Here is a 17,066-nt window from a genome sequence, read left to right on the forward strand (position 1 = left end):
AAACAGAATGGGGGAGGAAAACCTCTTAATATCTTTAAATTAGTATTTTTTTTTATAGTGCAACTTTAGATACATTAAACTTAATCTCAGGATGACAGGTGACATTTCATCCACATTATAAGGCTCATAAATTCAAATGAACCTAGAAGATATTCTGAGAGACATTCTCTTTGAGAAAATGGGAGACAGCTTTATATTCAGGAACGCCAACCTCCCTGTTAAATATAGCTAATGGGTATTTGTAGATAAAAAGAAGAATGACAGTCTTCCATATGCAAAGTTCAGCACAGAGGAGGAGACAGAAGCACACGGCAGAGGAGTCAGGAATGTATGTGGATTGAGAATACAGGCAATAGAAAAACGTGCCACTCTGTTTGTTTGCCATAAGACAAACACACTAGTTGGAAAGGGAAAACATGTCATGTAAAGATTCTCGTTTCCCACAAACACAAATGAAATACTCTCTGATCAGGAGGCAAGAACGCAGGTGGGACAGACTGCCTACTGTCAGATCAGGAATGAGAACACAGGTGGGACACAGTCTACTGTCAACTCGGAACAAGAACACGGGTGGGATACACTGCCTACTGTCAACTCCGGGAATGGGAATGAGTTTCCAAATCCAATTTCATGGGCAACTTTAAAATTTTTTTTCCTTTCTTTTGTTCTAATTGTTTTCTTCTGCATAAATTAAGAAGCAAGAACAGTTGTATAAAAAGTCGTTCTGTGGTGTATTTACACAGAGAACCAATGGGCGGGGTACTGCTAATGGGAAGAACATTCCCGATTTCTTTATTGTTCAGACATTAGCTGTGTCCTCTGTCTCTCAAGTTACAGAATTGGTGATCATCAAATGGGAATCCATCTTTATGCCTGGCATGTGCTTTGGTTTGATTTCTAGGCCCTCAGAACAGAAAACAGAAAGCACTTCAGACAAATAATTTAACTTTAACATATTTTGTCTAAGTTTCTTATAGTTATAAAATTTGCTTAAATGATGTATATGAATGAGGTCAACTTCTGTATTTGTTAAAGCTTAAGTCAGTAAGAGTGCAGCCCCCTGTGTCAACCCTTAAGTTGCCATGACAGATGACCTATTAAATAAGATGCTATTCCTACAGAATGGAAGACCGTTTTGGAAACTAGTCACTCCTGCTGCCCTCATTGCTCTTTGCCTGTCTCTGCTTTATGCCTGGAACACTTTCCAGGAGGTAGCGGAGGAGGGTCCCTACACTTGCTGAGGTACTGTGTCACCTGCAGTGAGTTGGCAACTGGGGAATGTGGGCACTGCAGCTTTTATTAAAGTCATTTGAACCAAAAAAAAAAAAAAAAAAAAAAAAAAAAAAAAAAAGGAAAAAAGAAAGAAAACTAGTCATTCAATAGGAATCAACATTTAGAATATATATAAAAAAGCAAGAAATCAAACACTATAAAAATTCAGTTAAAAAATTAATTGAACAGATAGTTCAACAAAGAAGAAATGCAACTGGCCAATAAATACACAAAAACCTCCAATATCCCTAGTCACAAAGGAAATGCAGATCAAAACTACACTGAGATCCCATCTCACCCTAGTCAGAATGACCATCAAGAAAACAGTAAGTGCTAGTGAGAATGGGCTTGGAGAAGACCCCTTGTAAATTCAGGTGGACAAGCCCAGCAGTCTCTAGGAAGTCAGTATGGAAGGTCCTCCAAAGCTGAACAAGTACCAGCATATGACCAACCTATACCACCCAGTGCCATCCACATTAACACCCCCCCCCCCCCCGCACTCTTCACAACAGCAAAGCCATTGACCCAAACTAGACACCTATCAACACATGGATAAAGAAAATATAGACGTACACACAGTGGAGTATTATTTGGCCACACAAAAGAATGCAATTATGTTGTTTGTATAGAAAAATGGATGGCACTAGAGATCATGCTAAGTGAAATAATTCGGACTCAGAAATACAGCTATACAGAGTCTACTTGAGGTCAGGAGAAGGGGGAGGCATTAAAGTAAAATGGGGACGGTTGGGAGAGGTTAATGGGAGGGGAAGTAAAGAGGGTGACAGGAGAGGGTGACAGAGGTCACTATGATCACAGTGTATTAGATTTATAACAAGTGCAACAGTGAAGCCCACTGTATAATTAATACATGCTAAGAAAAATAGAAACATTGTTTATAAAAAGTTGTGAAGCTTAACTTGCTGTTTGTCTTAGTAGAAGATAGTCACAGAGAAATAAAATGCCTTAGGCAAAATTATCCAGGATAAACATTATTTCCCAGCAAATACCACCTGAAAATGGTGTTTAGAAACTTACCAAAAGGTGGCAGGTCCTTCACTGGCACCTTCTTTCGTGAAGGGTAGAGGGACACTGCAGGCACCTGCAGTCCCTGGCTGACTTTATGCGGTGGTTGTGGCTGTGCCAGCGGCTGCTGAGACTGCGCTTTCTGCTGGGGTCCTGCACGTGGAGCCACTGGGGAGGTCTCAGACTTGACAGGTTTTTTGTCTCCAGGATTCTTGGGCACTAGTAGTTGTTTAGGGTGAAAACAGAGCATAGAGCTAAGGTATCAGCATAATATGGAGACAAGTTCAGGGCTGCAGAGATGTGTAGCTACATCACCAGCTTGTACCCCCATCCCCGTACTGCCACCCCAAGAATAGAGGGAGGGGAAACCCGAGCTTCAGAAAATGAGAGGCATTTCAGGAAAAGGGTATTTATTTGCCTTATGAATGAGTGATCTCAAAAGAGGCTTAAACTGCTAAGCATCAGGTAAAAAAAAAAAAAAAAAAAGACAGGTTGATGTGCATGAATGTTAAACACACAAACACATTGGCAGGCAAGATGCCTCAGGATGTTGCTGCCAAGCCTGACCAGTGCAGCTTGTTCCCTGAAAAATATGGAAGGAGAGAACCAAGTCGTCCTCTAACCACCACATGTACGAAATAGCGTATGTGGCATTAGCCTTCTACATTAGCCATCTACATTTTATAAACAAATAAATGTTTAAAAACCATGATTAAGAATCAAAATAGGGAAATCAAGAATTGTTTTAAAATGGCATCCGAAATGTGTTGCCACATCGGAGATACTGGTGTTAACTGTAATCTACGTTAATATCAAATGCTCTAAGGATGGAGCATTGGCTTTGAGCAAAGAGTAGCCAGCGCTGCTCAGAGACTGTAGGGTGGAAGGTAGCTTACAGGAGCGCTAGGTGCTGTGGAAGCTCCACGTGCAGAACTCACTGACATCACACACTCAGAGACCAAGATTAGGAAACTCAAGTTGCTCATCTAAGCAAGCTCTTAGCCATGTCTCACGGGACCTTTATAGTGTCATGAGTACAGATGGGCATTGAGTGTCCAAAGGGGCACTGAATCCCCTAGAATGTGAGTGGTTGATGGTTGTGAGCCACCATGTATGCTGGGAATTGTACTCAGATCCCCTGAAGAGCTATGAGAGATCTTAGCCACTAAGTCATCTCTCCAGTCTCATGTCCTGGGTCACTGAATCACGTGATCTTCTCAAGTTATCTATCTCACATTTAAATTATGAAGAAGATGAAATTCAAATCTGCCCATAAAGGTTCACAAAGTGTCCTAAAAGCAAAACGCTTCCATCTTATAGAAACCGACACACAGGAAAGCGCTCCATGTAAAGACTGGCTACATTCTTATTTTTCATTTTTAACAGTTTTGTGTCACTATGTTGTTCAGGGTGGCAACTGAAACCCTGGGTTCACACGACCCTCCAACCTCAGCCTCCTCAGAAGTTGGAACTGCAGATATGCACCACCATATGTGATTCATAGCCTGGCCAGTTATTTGAACCTATACATCGGGCTAAGATGTGGTGGACTGTGTAATAGAACCTCTGCTTTAATAGGCATTGGACACTGTCAGAGCTGAGTTAACCCAGTAGCCAGCACACCCAGTACTGAACTCTTCTGATCTGACAATCCCTAACCATGTTGTCCATCATTTTGGGAGTTTTTCTGTGACGGGAAAAAAAAAAAAAAAAAAAAAAAAAAAAAAAAAAAAAAAAAGGCATGTCAACTGGAGCCACAATCTCCTCTGTGTTCCCTGCTTGTGTGCTGGCTGTGTCAGAGGGAGCCAAAGCAGGGAAGTGTGAGCTCAGTGTCCCTTTACCACACTAACTTGACTGGACACGAAGACCCACAAGAAGAGTGTGCCTCAGTCACTGTGTGCCTTGCTGCTCGAAGCCCCCAACTGACCCTGACCATTACACATGGAACAGTCTTTGGCTTGTTTGGGGAGGCACTCACATGTGCTGGTTGCTGGTTCACACTGCAGTGACAATGTCTGAAGACTCTCCTCATCCATCTCCAGCTCCAGGTTGGACAGGTATTGCTTTACTTTCCGAGCCATTTGGGCATCTTCATACAGCTTTTTGGCATTGAGGAAGGAACTCCGGCGTACCCGCTTCTTATGCCCACCTGTCTGAGCAACATCCAGCACTGTGGCATTCGCACTGCCCTGACTCAGCGACCTGGAAGACGGAAAACGAGCCTGCAACTCTCTGGAGCATGGGTGGGCTGATCTACCAGAACTGCCAGAGTTGTGTAAAGACTCTGCTTGAAAGGTCCCACGCCCCACTCCAGTAAGTAAACTGCTATGGGGGAATCCAGAATAACAGAGTTTTAAAGAAATAATACATAATATAAAGACACAAATATCTTTGCCACATGTTCTGCTCCTACCAGTAAATTCTACGTTTCATCTCACAGAGCATTCAAAGTCCGTTCTCTCGCAGAAGCCAGAAAACATAATTGCATATAAAAGCTTGTGCAAGGGTACTGACAGAAGGATGCTGAGAGATCACAGTGACAATTTACGAAATAAAACTTGTTTTTCTTGATGGGGGGAATTTTGTACAGATTTCATTAAACCCAGCTACACTGTTCATAATTGTGTTCTTACTCTGTGGGTTGAATGTGGTGAGTTTTTAAAACAGTAAATCTGTTAATACAATGGTCATGCAAATGTAAACATTTATTATGGAAACTATTTAGTACATGAATTGTTAAAAAATTATTTTTAAAGGGGGCTGATTCATACAGAATGAAAACCAGTAGTTAGTTGAGCTGTAGAAACTTTGGTTTTAAGGCGTGAGGGTGCCTAACACCACTCTTGCATCTGTGCAATAGGTTTATTTATTTATTTATTTATTTAGCTGCACAATTTCTACCTCTAAGAGCATGCTTCCCTTCCCAGCTTCTTTAGCTTTTTCATTTCAAAACACACAAATTACATTACAATACAATCTTTCAGACAGCCAAGAAATCTGTCTGGTCTACATTTTCCCAGTATAATAGCAATCATTTAACAGCTCTTGTGGACCTGACTTCAGGAATGCCCCAACAGGTTAAATCTGAAGTCAGTTTGCATCTGACATTCTGATAGAGCAAGACGGTTAAGGGGAGGGAGCAAAGCTTCAGAAAACAGAGAAGGTGAGAAAACAACGCCATGGCAAGATGAGCAAGAACTGAGCGTGCAAAGGCTCGGCCACTTACCCCAGACTCCGCCACTTCTTCTTCCTGTAAGTGAGCCACGGAGATTGAAGCACGGGTGTAGAAAGAGACAGAAAGATCACAAGCTCAGAAAGAAAGGACCAGACTTCTGGACAAGCAGTTCTAGAAGCCCACAGACATTAACTGCATAGTCACCTCGCACACATCCACTACAGACATCTCTCTGACTTAAAGGACTACAATTCTGTCCCTTCCCACCACTGAACTAACCATTGCTCACTGCACCAACAGATGAACGCATTGTATGGACATTATGACAATTCTGCTCTAGCTGGTGCTACCGATTACAAGCTCTAACTCTGTACTTCAGTGTTCTAAAAATAAGAAGCAAACACTGTACCCAACATTCACTAAAACTATGTGACAGACAAGCTGCTGGCACTATTGTCACATGTGCCCTGGTTCCAATTCAGAGACAGCAACACAAACTGAAGCTTGAAGGTCTCAGTATATCTTAAAGTAACTTCTATCATTAACTATTCAGCTTTTCCTCACGGTGGGCAAGCTCACTTTGACTATTTTACCCGACACATGCCACGGCCAGCAACTCACGCACCGAGTCCTGAACATGAGGGCAGGGTCCATGTTGACGGAGGCCATTCGGCCAACATGACGGATTTCCTTTGCAATCATCCTCAGCTTCTCAAAGTTGACCAGTCCATCTACTTTTGAGTCATTTCCTGAGATTAACAGAGGAGGAACAAGCAGTCACATAGTGTCCACTCTGAGTTCCCACCAGAACAGACAGTTCCCACCTGCACTCACCCTCATGGAGAAACGTGAGGTCCTTCTTGATGACAGGGAACAGGGGAATGACAGGAGGCTGTAAGTTCTGGCCACTCAGGACATTGCGGTACTTTGCCATGTTTCTGGAAGGATCAAACAGGTCTTGTAGGTCCTGGAATAGCTTTTCATATTTATTGGGAAGTTTTTCCCAGGTGGTTCGTAGTCTTGCCACTGGTGCCAGGTTTAGGCCACTGAGTGGGGAGAAGAGAAGAAAGATATGACTAAAAGATGCTCTCTGAAATGGAGGAAGACAATGTAACACCTCTGTGTGTAAGCCTTCCACGCATGGACATTTATACAATGGCTAAAAGTTCGTGTCAATTCTGACAGAATTAAGTATTAAGTATTAATAATTAATTAAGCCAGACCATCTGCCTTAATACTTCTTCCTTTTATGTTCTCTTAACATTTTAAATATTCATTCATTCATTCATTCATTCATCAATCCATTCAAGTGAGTATGAGTGTGTCGGAGGTTATCCCAGCAAGCACATGAAGGTGAGAGGACAAATTCAAGGAGCCAAGTCTCCCTTCTAACGTGTGGGTCCAGGGATTAAACCCAGGTGACCAGGCTTGGGAGTTGGCACCTTTATGGGCTGGCCCTTCTGTTTTGCTTGCTTTCTGCAATAACAAATCACCAATTTCTTCAGCAGACTGTGACATGTGATAAGGATTGAATATGATGGTTGGTAATGACCAGCTCTGTGTCTGACCTAGACAAAACTCCAACGCATTTATTTCCCAAACTAAACTTGCACTGGATAGGTCATGGTCACTGTGCTCTGCTGCTGGTCTGACCCACTTCAGCTTTTTGAATCCTGGCTAAGACTATCACATCCAAGAAGTATGTTCAACCAATCATGAGATGCACCAACTAAAACATGCAATGCCTCCATCCAGCACTGGTCAACAGAAAGAGCCCGGCTCTTCTTCATGACAACACTCAACCACATGATATACATTGCTTCTAAAAGTGAACAAACTGGTCCAAAGTTGACCTTTATCTACCATATTGACCTGATTTCTACCAACCAATTATAGCTTCTTTAAGCATCACAACTTTTGTAGGGAAAAATGCTTCTACAACCATCTGGATGCAGAAAATATTAAGACTTAGTTGAATCCTAAAACATAGATTTTTGGAAAAGACAAACCTATTTATTACTGGTAAGCAAACTTTGACTATGGATCCTATTTTGATTAATAAACATGTTTGATTTTTATTAAAGTTTTAAATTTCTTTAATTTAAATATAATTATAAGATTTAAAGTTCAGAGTCTGACATGACAGTTCCTTTTGTAGCAGCCTCACATACAGAGCAGCATGTGGCTCATAACAAGTATTTGAACAACAAACATTGAGTAAATATTCAATCACAAAATTTACACTAGCTATAAGTATGAATACCCCAGACGTCTAAAATGATTCATAATCACTTTAACACCAATGAAATTGATGTTTGCATTTCTCCTAGTTCCACTGTTAACAGTTTTAAAAAAGAAGAAAGTTAACTTTGAACATCTGCAATAATGCAGTCTGATGAAATCCCATACATGCTACTATTTCATTCAATTCTCCTTTATTGGGTGGGGAGGGGCAGGTAATTGTTATTTTACATATAAAATGACTGGTATTCAGAGAAACTCAAATTTGTCAGAAGTCAGAGTAAAGATTGAATAAATGAATATACAAGTAAGTGTAGATATAGACTTTGTTTCTAAATCATGAGAGGTTTTTTAGACGTTTGTAAATTTTAAGTGCATGTGTACATGCACATGTGTTGTATGTAGGGTGCGCCTGTATGCATATGGAAACCAGAAGTCAATATGGGACCTCCTCTATCCCTCTCCATCCATTTCTTTGGAGACAGTTTCTTGTTATATTCCCAGGTCACCATTTCTGCCAGTCTGACTGCCTCGTATATCCCCAGGGTTCACCTGTCTGCCTTCCTGGAGCTAGTGTTAAAAGAACTCTGTGCTTGGCTTTTATGTGGGTGCTTGGGATTCGAACTCAGGTTTCTAAGTTTGCACAGTAAGAACTTTACCCACAGAGTCATCTCCCCAGGCATCAAGAAAGTTTAAGTTAAATATAAGAAACAGAGACGGGCATGGTGGCACACATGTGTAATCCCAGCAATTGGGAAACAGGATTCTGAGTTGTATGCCAGCCTGGGCTACTACAGCCGCTGCAACACTTTTGTCTTACTTAGGGTTTTACTGCTGTGAACAGACACTATGACCAAGGCAACTCTTATAAGTACAATATTTAATTGGGGCTGACTGACAGGTTCAGAGGTTCAGTCCATTATCATCAAGGCAGGAGCATGACAGCTTCCAGGCAGGCATGGTGCAGGAAGAGCTGAGAGTTCTACATTTTGATCTGAAGGCTGCTAGCAGAATACTGACTTCCAGGCAGCTAGGATGAGGGTATTAAAGCCCACACCCACAGTGACACACCTACTCCAACAAGGCCACACCTCCTAATAGTGCCATTCCCCGGGCCAAGCATATATAAACCATCACAACACCCCCCAGCCTCTGAAGAAAAAAATAAGATTTTGAATCAGAAAGAAAAAATTGCTTGCTGAATCAATTACATCTTAGTGCACATGAGCTTGTACAGATATCAGCAAAACACACACATACACGGTCAATTATGAACTACTATATTTTTGTAATTACATAGTGTTCTGACACTGAGATTTTTTTTTTTTTAAAATCTGTAAAGTCAGTTTCACCTAGGACAGATTCTCTTACCTGATGATTGCAAACATGGAGTTAAAATTCTTGCATTCCCTACAGTGCAAGGCAATTTTAATGAAATGCTTAATGATCTTCATTCTCTTCAGCTGGTTTGTCTCTCTCAGGATTTCAGAAGCCACCCAAAATGTTTCCTGGTTAATGACTTCCTCGAATTTCTTTAGGTTGGCACAGCTGGTTTTTGATTTGAGTTTAAATAAATCATCTATGTATTCAGTAGGCTCAATGTTGCGGAAGAGTTCAAAGTTCCTCATGGAGAGCTGCGTGGCGACCTCCACGGTGCTTAGCTGAAGAAGTGAGATTTGGCTCTCTCGCAACAGCTCCTGGGCATCTTCATCCGAGCAAAGCGTTTCCGTTTCCATGTTGTTTTTCAGATAATACCTGAAACAACAACAACAACAACAACAAAAAAAAATCAGAAGCTCTTCAGATGTCAAGCTGAGCAGCAAGCCTGTAGGACTCGTAAAGGCAACATTGCTAGTTCCTTGGGTGGGGTCAGGGGTGGAGTTGGGAGAAGACTGAGAGAATGTGTAAGAGTTCTTTTCATCCATCATGGGCAGTGCGGATACTGCCTCAGGCACCAGTGCAGTGTCACCAGATCACAGCACCACTAGGTAAGTGGAACTGAGCAATGCACAGAAAATTCCTTTGTGCTCATTCTGTGGTTCTCTTTTTGTTTGTTTGTTTTTTCCTTCCTGGCATTGAAATACTTGTAGTTTGTTTGCCAAAGTTGAGAGAAGAGCGCTATTTACCAGATTAAATAAACATCAACTCAAAGCCATAGCTCAGTTTCCTAGTGAAGAGGGAATCTGACAACTGCTGGGTCTACACTAGGTCAAAGGAAGCTTACTTATTTAATGCCTAGAAGACTTGATAACTGAGCTGGCAGGATACCTAAGTGGGCAAAGACACTCATCAGGCAAACTCAAGAGATCTGAGGCTACAAAGTTGTGTTCTGACTTCCACATACACACTGCAGCACATGTGGCCATACAAACACACCATATTCATTCATTCTCTCTCTCTCTCTCTCTCTCTCTCTCTCTCTCTCTCTCTCTCTCTCTCTCTCTCTCTCTCTCTCTCTCCCTCGAGCGGGGAAGCAATTTGTTTCCCTCTTATTTGATCTTAAAGCAGATTTTAATTTCTTTTAGGTTTGTTTTACATGTGAGTATCTTGCCTGCATGCATGTAATACCACATGTATGCCTGGTGCTCTCAGGAGTCAGAAGGCATAGGATCTCCTAGAACTGGATGGTTGTGAACCATTATGTGGGTGTGAGAAACAGAACCCAGGTCCTCTGCAAGACCAACACATGCTCCTCACTGCTAAATCCTCTCTGCTGCCCCAAGGTTTTAATTTTCAAATATCTAGATTTTCATGAAATTCATCTAGGGAAGTGGGAGGTATCACTCCAATATGTCAGAATAGCAAGCAAGCATCTGAGGTTGAATGGCTAGTCAATATGAACAGTACTGTGACCCTTTTAAAGAACTCACTGAAAATAGAACCCCCGACATTTGCTCTGTAACTTCTCTCGCCCCACTTTTTGACTTCTCCAATTGAAACTCTAGGAACACAGAGCAAGCACAGTGTGTGTGTGTGTGTGGGGGGGGGGTCCTACTAACTGGCCTTTTACATAATGTCCATAAGACATTAAAGACAGAAAATGCATGGCCTATTTCTTGACAACTACAGACTAATGTTCTCCACTGGGTTACTGTGATACCCAGACTCTCTTGAGTAATGAATGGGATCACAAAGCTGAAACCCAGCAGAGATTTGCAGGACTATAGATCTCTCAATGTATATGTAGGGATGCTCAACTTCTGACGCCCTAAAAAGTATTCATTAGTGTTGGGGCTAGGAACAGATGTGACAGAAGGCAAGGGAGTTTTCATCACAGGTTGAAAAAAAGTTTGAAAGTCATGGTTTAGACCCATACATGTTCTAAAGAAGATTAGAAGGAAAAAAAAAAAAACCCAAATTATTCATGTGACTGATTTCCCTGAGACGACTTGGTTGGCAAGGCCTTGGGTTCAAGTTTTCACCACTATACAAACAAGCAACAGTGGCAGCACAGGTATGTCTCCTTGACCTGGATGCAGGCTTGGAGAAGGAAGAACCCTGGTGAGACAGACTGTACCTTCCACTCAGTTGTATTCTGTCAGCAAGCTTGGAAAGCTGATCTGGGAGTCGCCGTTGTTTGATAACTCCCTCTGGTGTGACTGAGACCTCGCAGAGAGAATACTGCTCTGGGGTGGCAGTAACAGCAAACTCTCTGATGGCCTGGATGACCACTTCCTTTGCTGTGGTGTCCTTACTGATCATGATGTACCTGCTTTGCTGGTCAGCCTTGAAAACTCTTAGTACCTGATCCGGCAAGTCTAGGGGAAGGAAAAAGCACATAGAAGCAGAAAGAATGTTAACAGATGGCAATGTGATTAATTAAAGTAACACACCCCCCTACTCCTCAAAGGGTGGTGACATCTCCCTCTCTGACTGAGACATGACATGCTACCTGCAAAACCACATTTTCCATGACTGATAACTGCATGGTTGAAAGAAAAATGCAAGAGCAGATATAAAATATGCAAGACACATTCCAAAACGAGCACATACATGCATTTATGAGCTAATCAAAAAAATTTCCATCTATAGTTAACCTTCATTATAAGGAAAAGCCCATTTAGCTTACCTAAAATATAACTCGATTTATTTACTTGATATAAGTTAGTAACAAGTGTATAGTATGTTATTCTTTATTTTATCAAAGATTCAACCACAACAGAATAGTTTTCAGAATACTACAAGAACTAGTCCCAGGGTTTGGAGTTGGAGGTTCATTCTGAAGCTTGGTGCACAATAACCATCCATACCCAACCACCAAACATGCATACCTGTCACTACTACCTCTGAAAGAGAGAGGCCTATGAAACGGCAGGGAGGCTGTGGTGCTCACCAGGAGTGGTGCTGAAGTCCAGAATCCGGTGATGGGACTGCAGCAAGTCAGGGTTACTGGATGACAGCGTTCCACTGACAGGCAGGGCAGCTGGGATGTGCTTGGTCTGCCTCAGTCCTACGATGCTATCATCCTGAGACTGACCAATGCCAATATCACTGAAAAGAGCAGATTAAAAAGAATAAATTACTAGCAAGGTAAAGGCTCTAAGTCACTACAGATCATGAAATAAGCCATTTTCATTTCAACTTGCAATTAATGTAAAAACGTTGAAAACTGTTAAGGCTCATTCCGTGAGACATTCCGCCCAGCTCACTATCTCTTAAACATGCAGTAGGTTTCTCTACAACCTGTCCTTTTAATGAGTTACAACCACAACCAGTAATTTTTTTTCAGTATAAAAACACAGTAGAGGGAATGTGCTGCTGTGTCTGACTGGATGGGAATGAACCTAAGACCAAGCACACGGGAAAGAATCCACTGAAGTTCACTGCTCCAAGAGCAATCCAGACAGCTGCTTCACGATCTGATCTTCACGATGAAGGAAAAGAAAAGAGGAAAGAAACCCATGTCCTACTTCAACTCTTCTAGGTAGTAACAAACCACCTCAGAGTCCAAGTGTGATGGCACCCTGACACAGACCTCATCGCTCAGTGACAGAGCATGAACGTGCAGTGTGCATGAACGTGCAGTGTGCATGTATGAACACATTTTGGGCTCTGAAGGACAGGCAGTGCAAACACAGAAACTCACTTCTAATTCTCTGCTCAAGGTTATTGTTACATGTTTAAATTCTCCATTAAAAATATGTGCATTGCTGATGGCTACAATCATTTCTGTGTATAGAAAATTTGTTCTGTAGCTACTTGTATGTTTGTGCAGCATCTTGCAACATGGTTGGAGAGGGCCGTGGCTCTAAAGCCTCCTGCCCTTGAGCTAAGATTCCAACTGAGGGCCACCACACCTCACTCATGAAAAATGCTTAAAACACAACTTGATTAAAAGATTGTGTTTCCCAAAGAAAGCATACAATAAACATACAACAAAATAGCTAGATTATATGCAAATGTCTACAATTCTAATTCTACAAATACTTTGAAACAAAACAGAGAATTCTACTAAACTTGGGATATAACTGGGTATCACAAATAAGACAATTTTAGTGTAAATTCTTCTTAGCACATAGGAGAGCCTATTGTTACTGAAACAAGTCTGCTGATTTTTAAGTCTGTTGACTAATCTTTTCTTCCTCTGGGGTTTACTGGGCTTTCTTGACCAACCTACTTGGCATCCCAATTTAAATTCTGTTACGCTCATGGCCTGCTTCTTCTTGTAGGAACATCATATATGCACCCCATTATACAATAGTTCATGCCCACTCTTGCCAATCTGTGAGTCTCTAGTACCTTCGTTTTGTAAAGGGTAAAAAGGAATAAGTATATTATAACTAGGTTATATTATATATAATAGTATATTATCACTAATTTACTAGGTTATTGTTTTATTAAACACAATAAGAAAAGTGGGCACCTGGCTCAGTGGTGGACCACTTAGCATGTTCAAGGCCCTAGGTTTTCCCTCAGAGCTTAATAAACCCATGGTGACATCTAGCAAAGCTGTAGTGGTAGTCAGTACTAACTCAAGGCAATTATAATATGGCAGATCCTCCAGTTACCTGAGCCTGTGTTTAAATAGTACTTTCTCTTCAGCATCGATTGCTTACATTGTTTTTCTAAAGAGCCATGTATTTGCCACAATATTACCCTAGTATGTTAAAGTTAACATAGCTAATTACTCTTTTTTACATTTCCCCTTGTCTAACTTTTAAGCATCCTTGTAAGCATACCCACCACAGCTACACACCCAACTTCACATTGCATTCCTCACCAACATCCAGAGCTGGGAATGGATTACAGCCCAATTTTTTCATGTCCCATTTCCAGCAATACTTACCAGTGTCACAGTGATTTGATTTTTTTAAAGGTTCAAATTTAACCTTGAAGATCCTTTCATTACTATGCTGCTAGCAACTCTGCACTGTGGTGACTTTTCTACATTCTACAATTAAATTTTCATCAAGAAGGGTCTCTAAAAATTGATCCCTAATTTTTGTAAATGTTATTGTACTAACCTACTGTCTCTAAGAAGCTTTCTCAGGAGCAACATACTCTCAACCCCGTATTCATGGAATCATCACACAACTATGCTTATCTCCAGGACTCAAAAGAATTTAGAAATCATCCATCATTACTCTTAGTTTAATTGGACAATGTAAACTTGACAATTCATCGATGTTTTAAGTGAGATGTCTCTAGTCTGTGACTAACTTTGATCTGAAATGGAACTGAGAAAGAAGAAACTAACAAAAGAAAGTCTCGGTGTGTGTATGCGTGTACTTATGTGTATGAGTGTGTACATGGATGCCACGGTGTGTGTATGCATGTACTTATTATGTGTATGAGTGTGTACACAAATGCCAGAGGATGGTGACCTATGGTCTCCATTATCCTTTCCTACCTAGTCCCTACCAGACAGTGTCTCTGTCCAAAGCTGAAGCTTACCCCCACTCCCCAGGCTGTCATCCACCAAGCCCCAGCAATCCACTTGTGTCTGTTGTCTACGGTCCTGAGGTTACAAGCACAGGAGAGACCATGCCTGGCTTAGTGCTGGGACTTCAACCCAACCAAGTCTTTGCAGTTTGGGGCCAAGCACTTTAAGCACTGGACCATCTCGTCAGCCTTTGAATGCCTCTATTTATTGCTTCACTTACAAGCTATTAAATTATCAAGGAAAAAAATAAGCTAGTATATTTTCAATTTAGTTTGGGATATATATCACTAAAAATTTGACTGGTGGCAACTGAGCTTCATAAAGATCATTAAACCTAAAAACTACAAGGAAGAAATGAGACCGCAAACAAGCAAAGCTCAGCAAATGAAGGGACACCTGAAGCTTACGTCGCCTGTGCTCCTGACAGGCACACACATCTACGAATACATTCAAGAATGCTTTGCCATGCTAACTCTAGTGGACCTGAAGAGAAGGGAAAGAGGCCTGAAGCTGGTTACTGATGTCTTCCCACAGTTAAGTCGCTGAAGTGGGCAAACACCTGTGAACAGGGGAGCCTGAAAGAAGCAATGACTGGCGAGCCAATGTCTTGGAGGGACACCAAGAAAGAGAGAAGCACCTAAGTCATGGGGCAGTCAGAATGTAAGAAGTTCAAATGCAGCCACGCTCAACAGCCTCTCATGAAAACAGAATGGGCAAGCCAGTGTCAAAGCAGAGCTAAGCAAACGCAACTGCCGACGCTTGCTCCTAAGACACTCTGCTGAAGAGACACTTACTAGATTCCTGGGCAAATATTCACTACACCAATACGCTTCTGTATAGCCTTCTAGGGAACACAATAAAACAAGGTGCTGGAAACAACTTCACATACTTGTATGGTTTCTGAGGTAAGATACTGATCCGGGTCTTGTCAAGTATTTTCTTTAGCTTGTTTCTTCCTCCCACGGTGTTGGCTTTGCTTTTCTTGTTGACCTTCTCAAGGCCTATCACCTGTTCTACATCTACAGCAAGATCAGGTATAGAGTAGCGACTGGCCTTCTTGATGTCTCCGATTTTAGGAAGGTGGGGGGCACCGTTTCTTTTCTCTTCAGACAATCTCGTCAGAAGTTCTTTAAATACTAAAACAGAAATGCCACAAACTATCAGCCACAAAGTGGAAACAATGCTGGGCAAACAGTGGAGCTTGCAAATATATAAGACGTACAGATGAGCTATAAAAAGTAAAACCTAGAGAGAAATTAGTCTCTATCCAGATGAGCCTAAGAAAAGAAAGACACCTTTCCATCTCAAGATGACTATTCATCAACACAAGACAGGCTGGACTGCTCAATAAAATCATCTCATGCTCCTCAGTATGATACTTTTTTTCTGGATGTAATTACATACATAAAGAATTTTGTATTAAGCATTTTAGCACAGTCCCAGAAAATACTAGACTCCTTACAAGTTTTACTATTCACAGAAATTACTTTGTCCATGATTAAGATCTAACTGTTAAAAAACAAAAACACAACAACAACAAAACCAAAACCAAAGCAAAAGCAGTCTGAGAGTCAGATTTGTAGAATGCTTACCAAATAAGTTGGTTTTCACAGTGATGGACAGGTGTGTGTTATTTCTAAGAATTTCCATTGCCTTTGAAAGTTGGATATTTTCAAAATTTTGACCATTCACTTCTAATATCTAAAAAATGAAAGTATATAAATTAAAGTCAACATCATCAACGACTGAGGCAAAGGGACTCGGAAATCCAAATGTACCCGGAGCCGAGCCCTCTTACCTGATCTCCACGCTTCAAGCCTGCTTCAGTGGCTTTGCTACATGAGTCAACGCTGTCCACAAAGATGCCAAAGCCCTTTTCAGAGCCTCCCAGTAGGATGAAGGGCAGAGGGGCTTCCCGGGAAGGCTTTGTTAATGTCATCAACCTTCGTTTGGCTTTGGCTGCACATGCAATGTTTAACAGCCTTAGATGTCCACCCATTTTCTACAAGAATTCAAGAAGAGTCGCATCAAGTCCAGGACAGAGGAAGATGACTTGACACTATTCATAAAAGCTCACCAATATTACCTCTCTTTCCAGATTATTTTCAAATTCTTCTAGAAATCGAGTCATGGCAGGATCTCCTTCAAAGTCATTGAAGTGATTATTCACCCACAGTAATACTACCCGTGTCACCTATAAAAGCAATTAAGTTCAATACACTTTCTGTTATTGTTGTTAGTGCTAAATATTTGTGATCTAAATCACTTTAGAATAGATCTTTTTAAACATTTTTATGAATAATATTGAGCATGAAAATTAGTAAAAATAAGCCCTTAAACATAGATTTTACACTTGTAGAAAATGATCACAGGATCTGGAGATGCTCACTTGATACAGCGGCTAGCTATACAAGCATGAGGACCCAAGTTCAGGTCCACAGCATCCACTTAAAAAGCCAGGTATGTCAG

The 17,066-nt window shown here is 41.3% G+C and overlaps 1 protein-coding gene across 8 annotated transcripts in view; it reads right to left on the reverse strand.

Annotated features, from left to right (window-relative positions):
* Rapgef2 (Rap guanine nucleotide exchange factor 2) overlaps positions 1-17,066 on the reverse strand; it is a 224,518-nt gene that overhangs the window by 15,565 nt on the left and 191,887 nt on the right. For 7 of the 8 annotated variants that reach the window (XM_076932542.1, XM_034500567.2, XM_076932548.1 and 4 more), the window contains 12 exons: positions 16,684-16,791; positions 16,396-16,599; positions 16,190-16,298; positions 15,487-15,733; positions 12,048-12,205; positions 11,232-11,472; positions 9,086-9,469; positions 6,308-6,519; positions 6,099-6,222; positions 5,525-5,548; positions 4,277-4,500; positions 2,311-2,517 (listed from right to left, as the gene is read on the reverse strand). In XM_076932542.1, the coding sequence (XP_076788657.1) occupies positions 2,311-2,517; positions 4,277-4,500; positions 5,525-5,548; positions 6,099-6,222; positions 6,308-6,519; positions 9,086-9,469; positions 11,232-11,472; positions 12,048-12,205; positions 15,487-15,733; positions 16,190-16,298; positions 16,396-16,599; positions 16,684-16,791 (2,242 nt within the window). The remainder of the gene's footprint in view (positions 1-2,310; positions 2,518-4,276; positions 4,501-5,524; positions 5,549-6,098; positions 6,223-6,307; positions 6,520-9,085; positions 9,470-11,231; positions 11,473-12,047; positions 12,206-15,486; positions 15,734-16,189; positions 16,299-16,395; positions 16,600-16,683; positions 16,792-17,066) is intronic. The other variant, XM_076932543.1, reaches the window with a different exon arrangement.

This window comes from Arvicanthis niloticus, chromosome 4, assembly GCF_011762505.2.
Source record: "Arvicanthis niloticus isolate mArvNil1 chromosome 4, mArvNil1.pat.X, whole genome shotgun sequence".
NCBI classification, from domain to species: Eukaryota; Metazoa; Chordata; class Mammalia; order Rodentia; family Muridae; genus Arvicanthis; species Arvicanthis niloticus.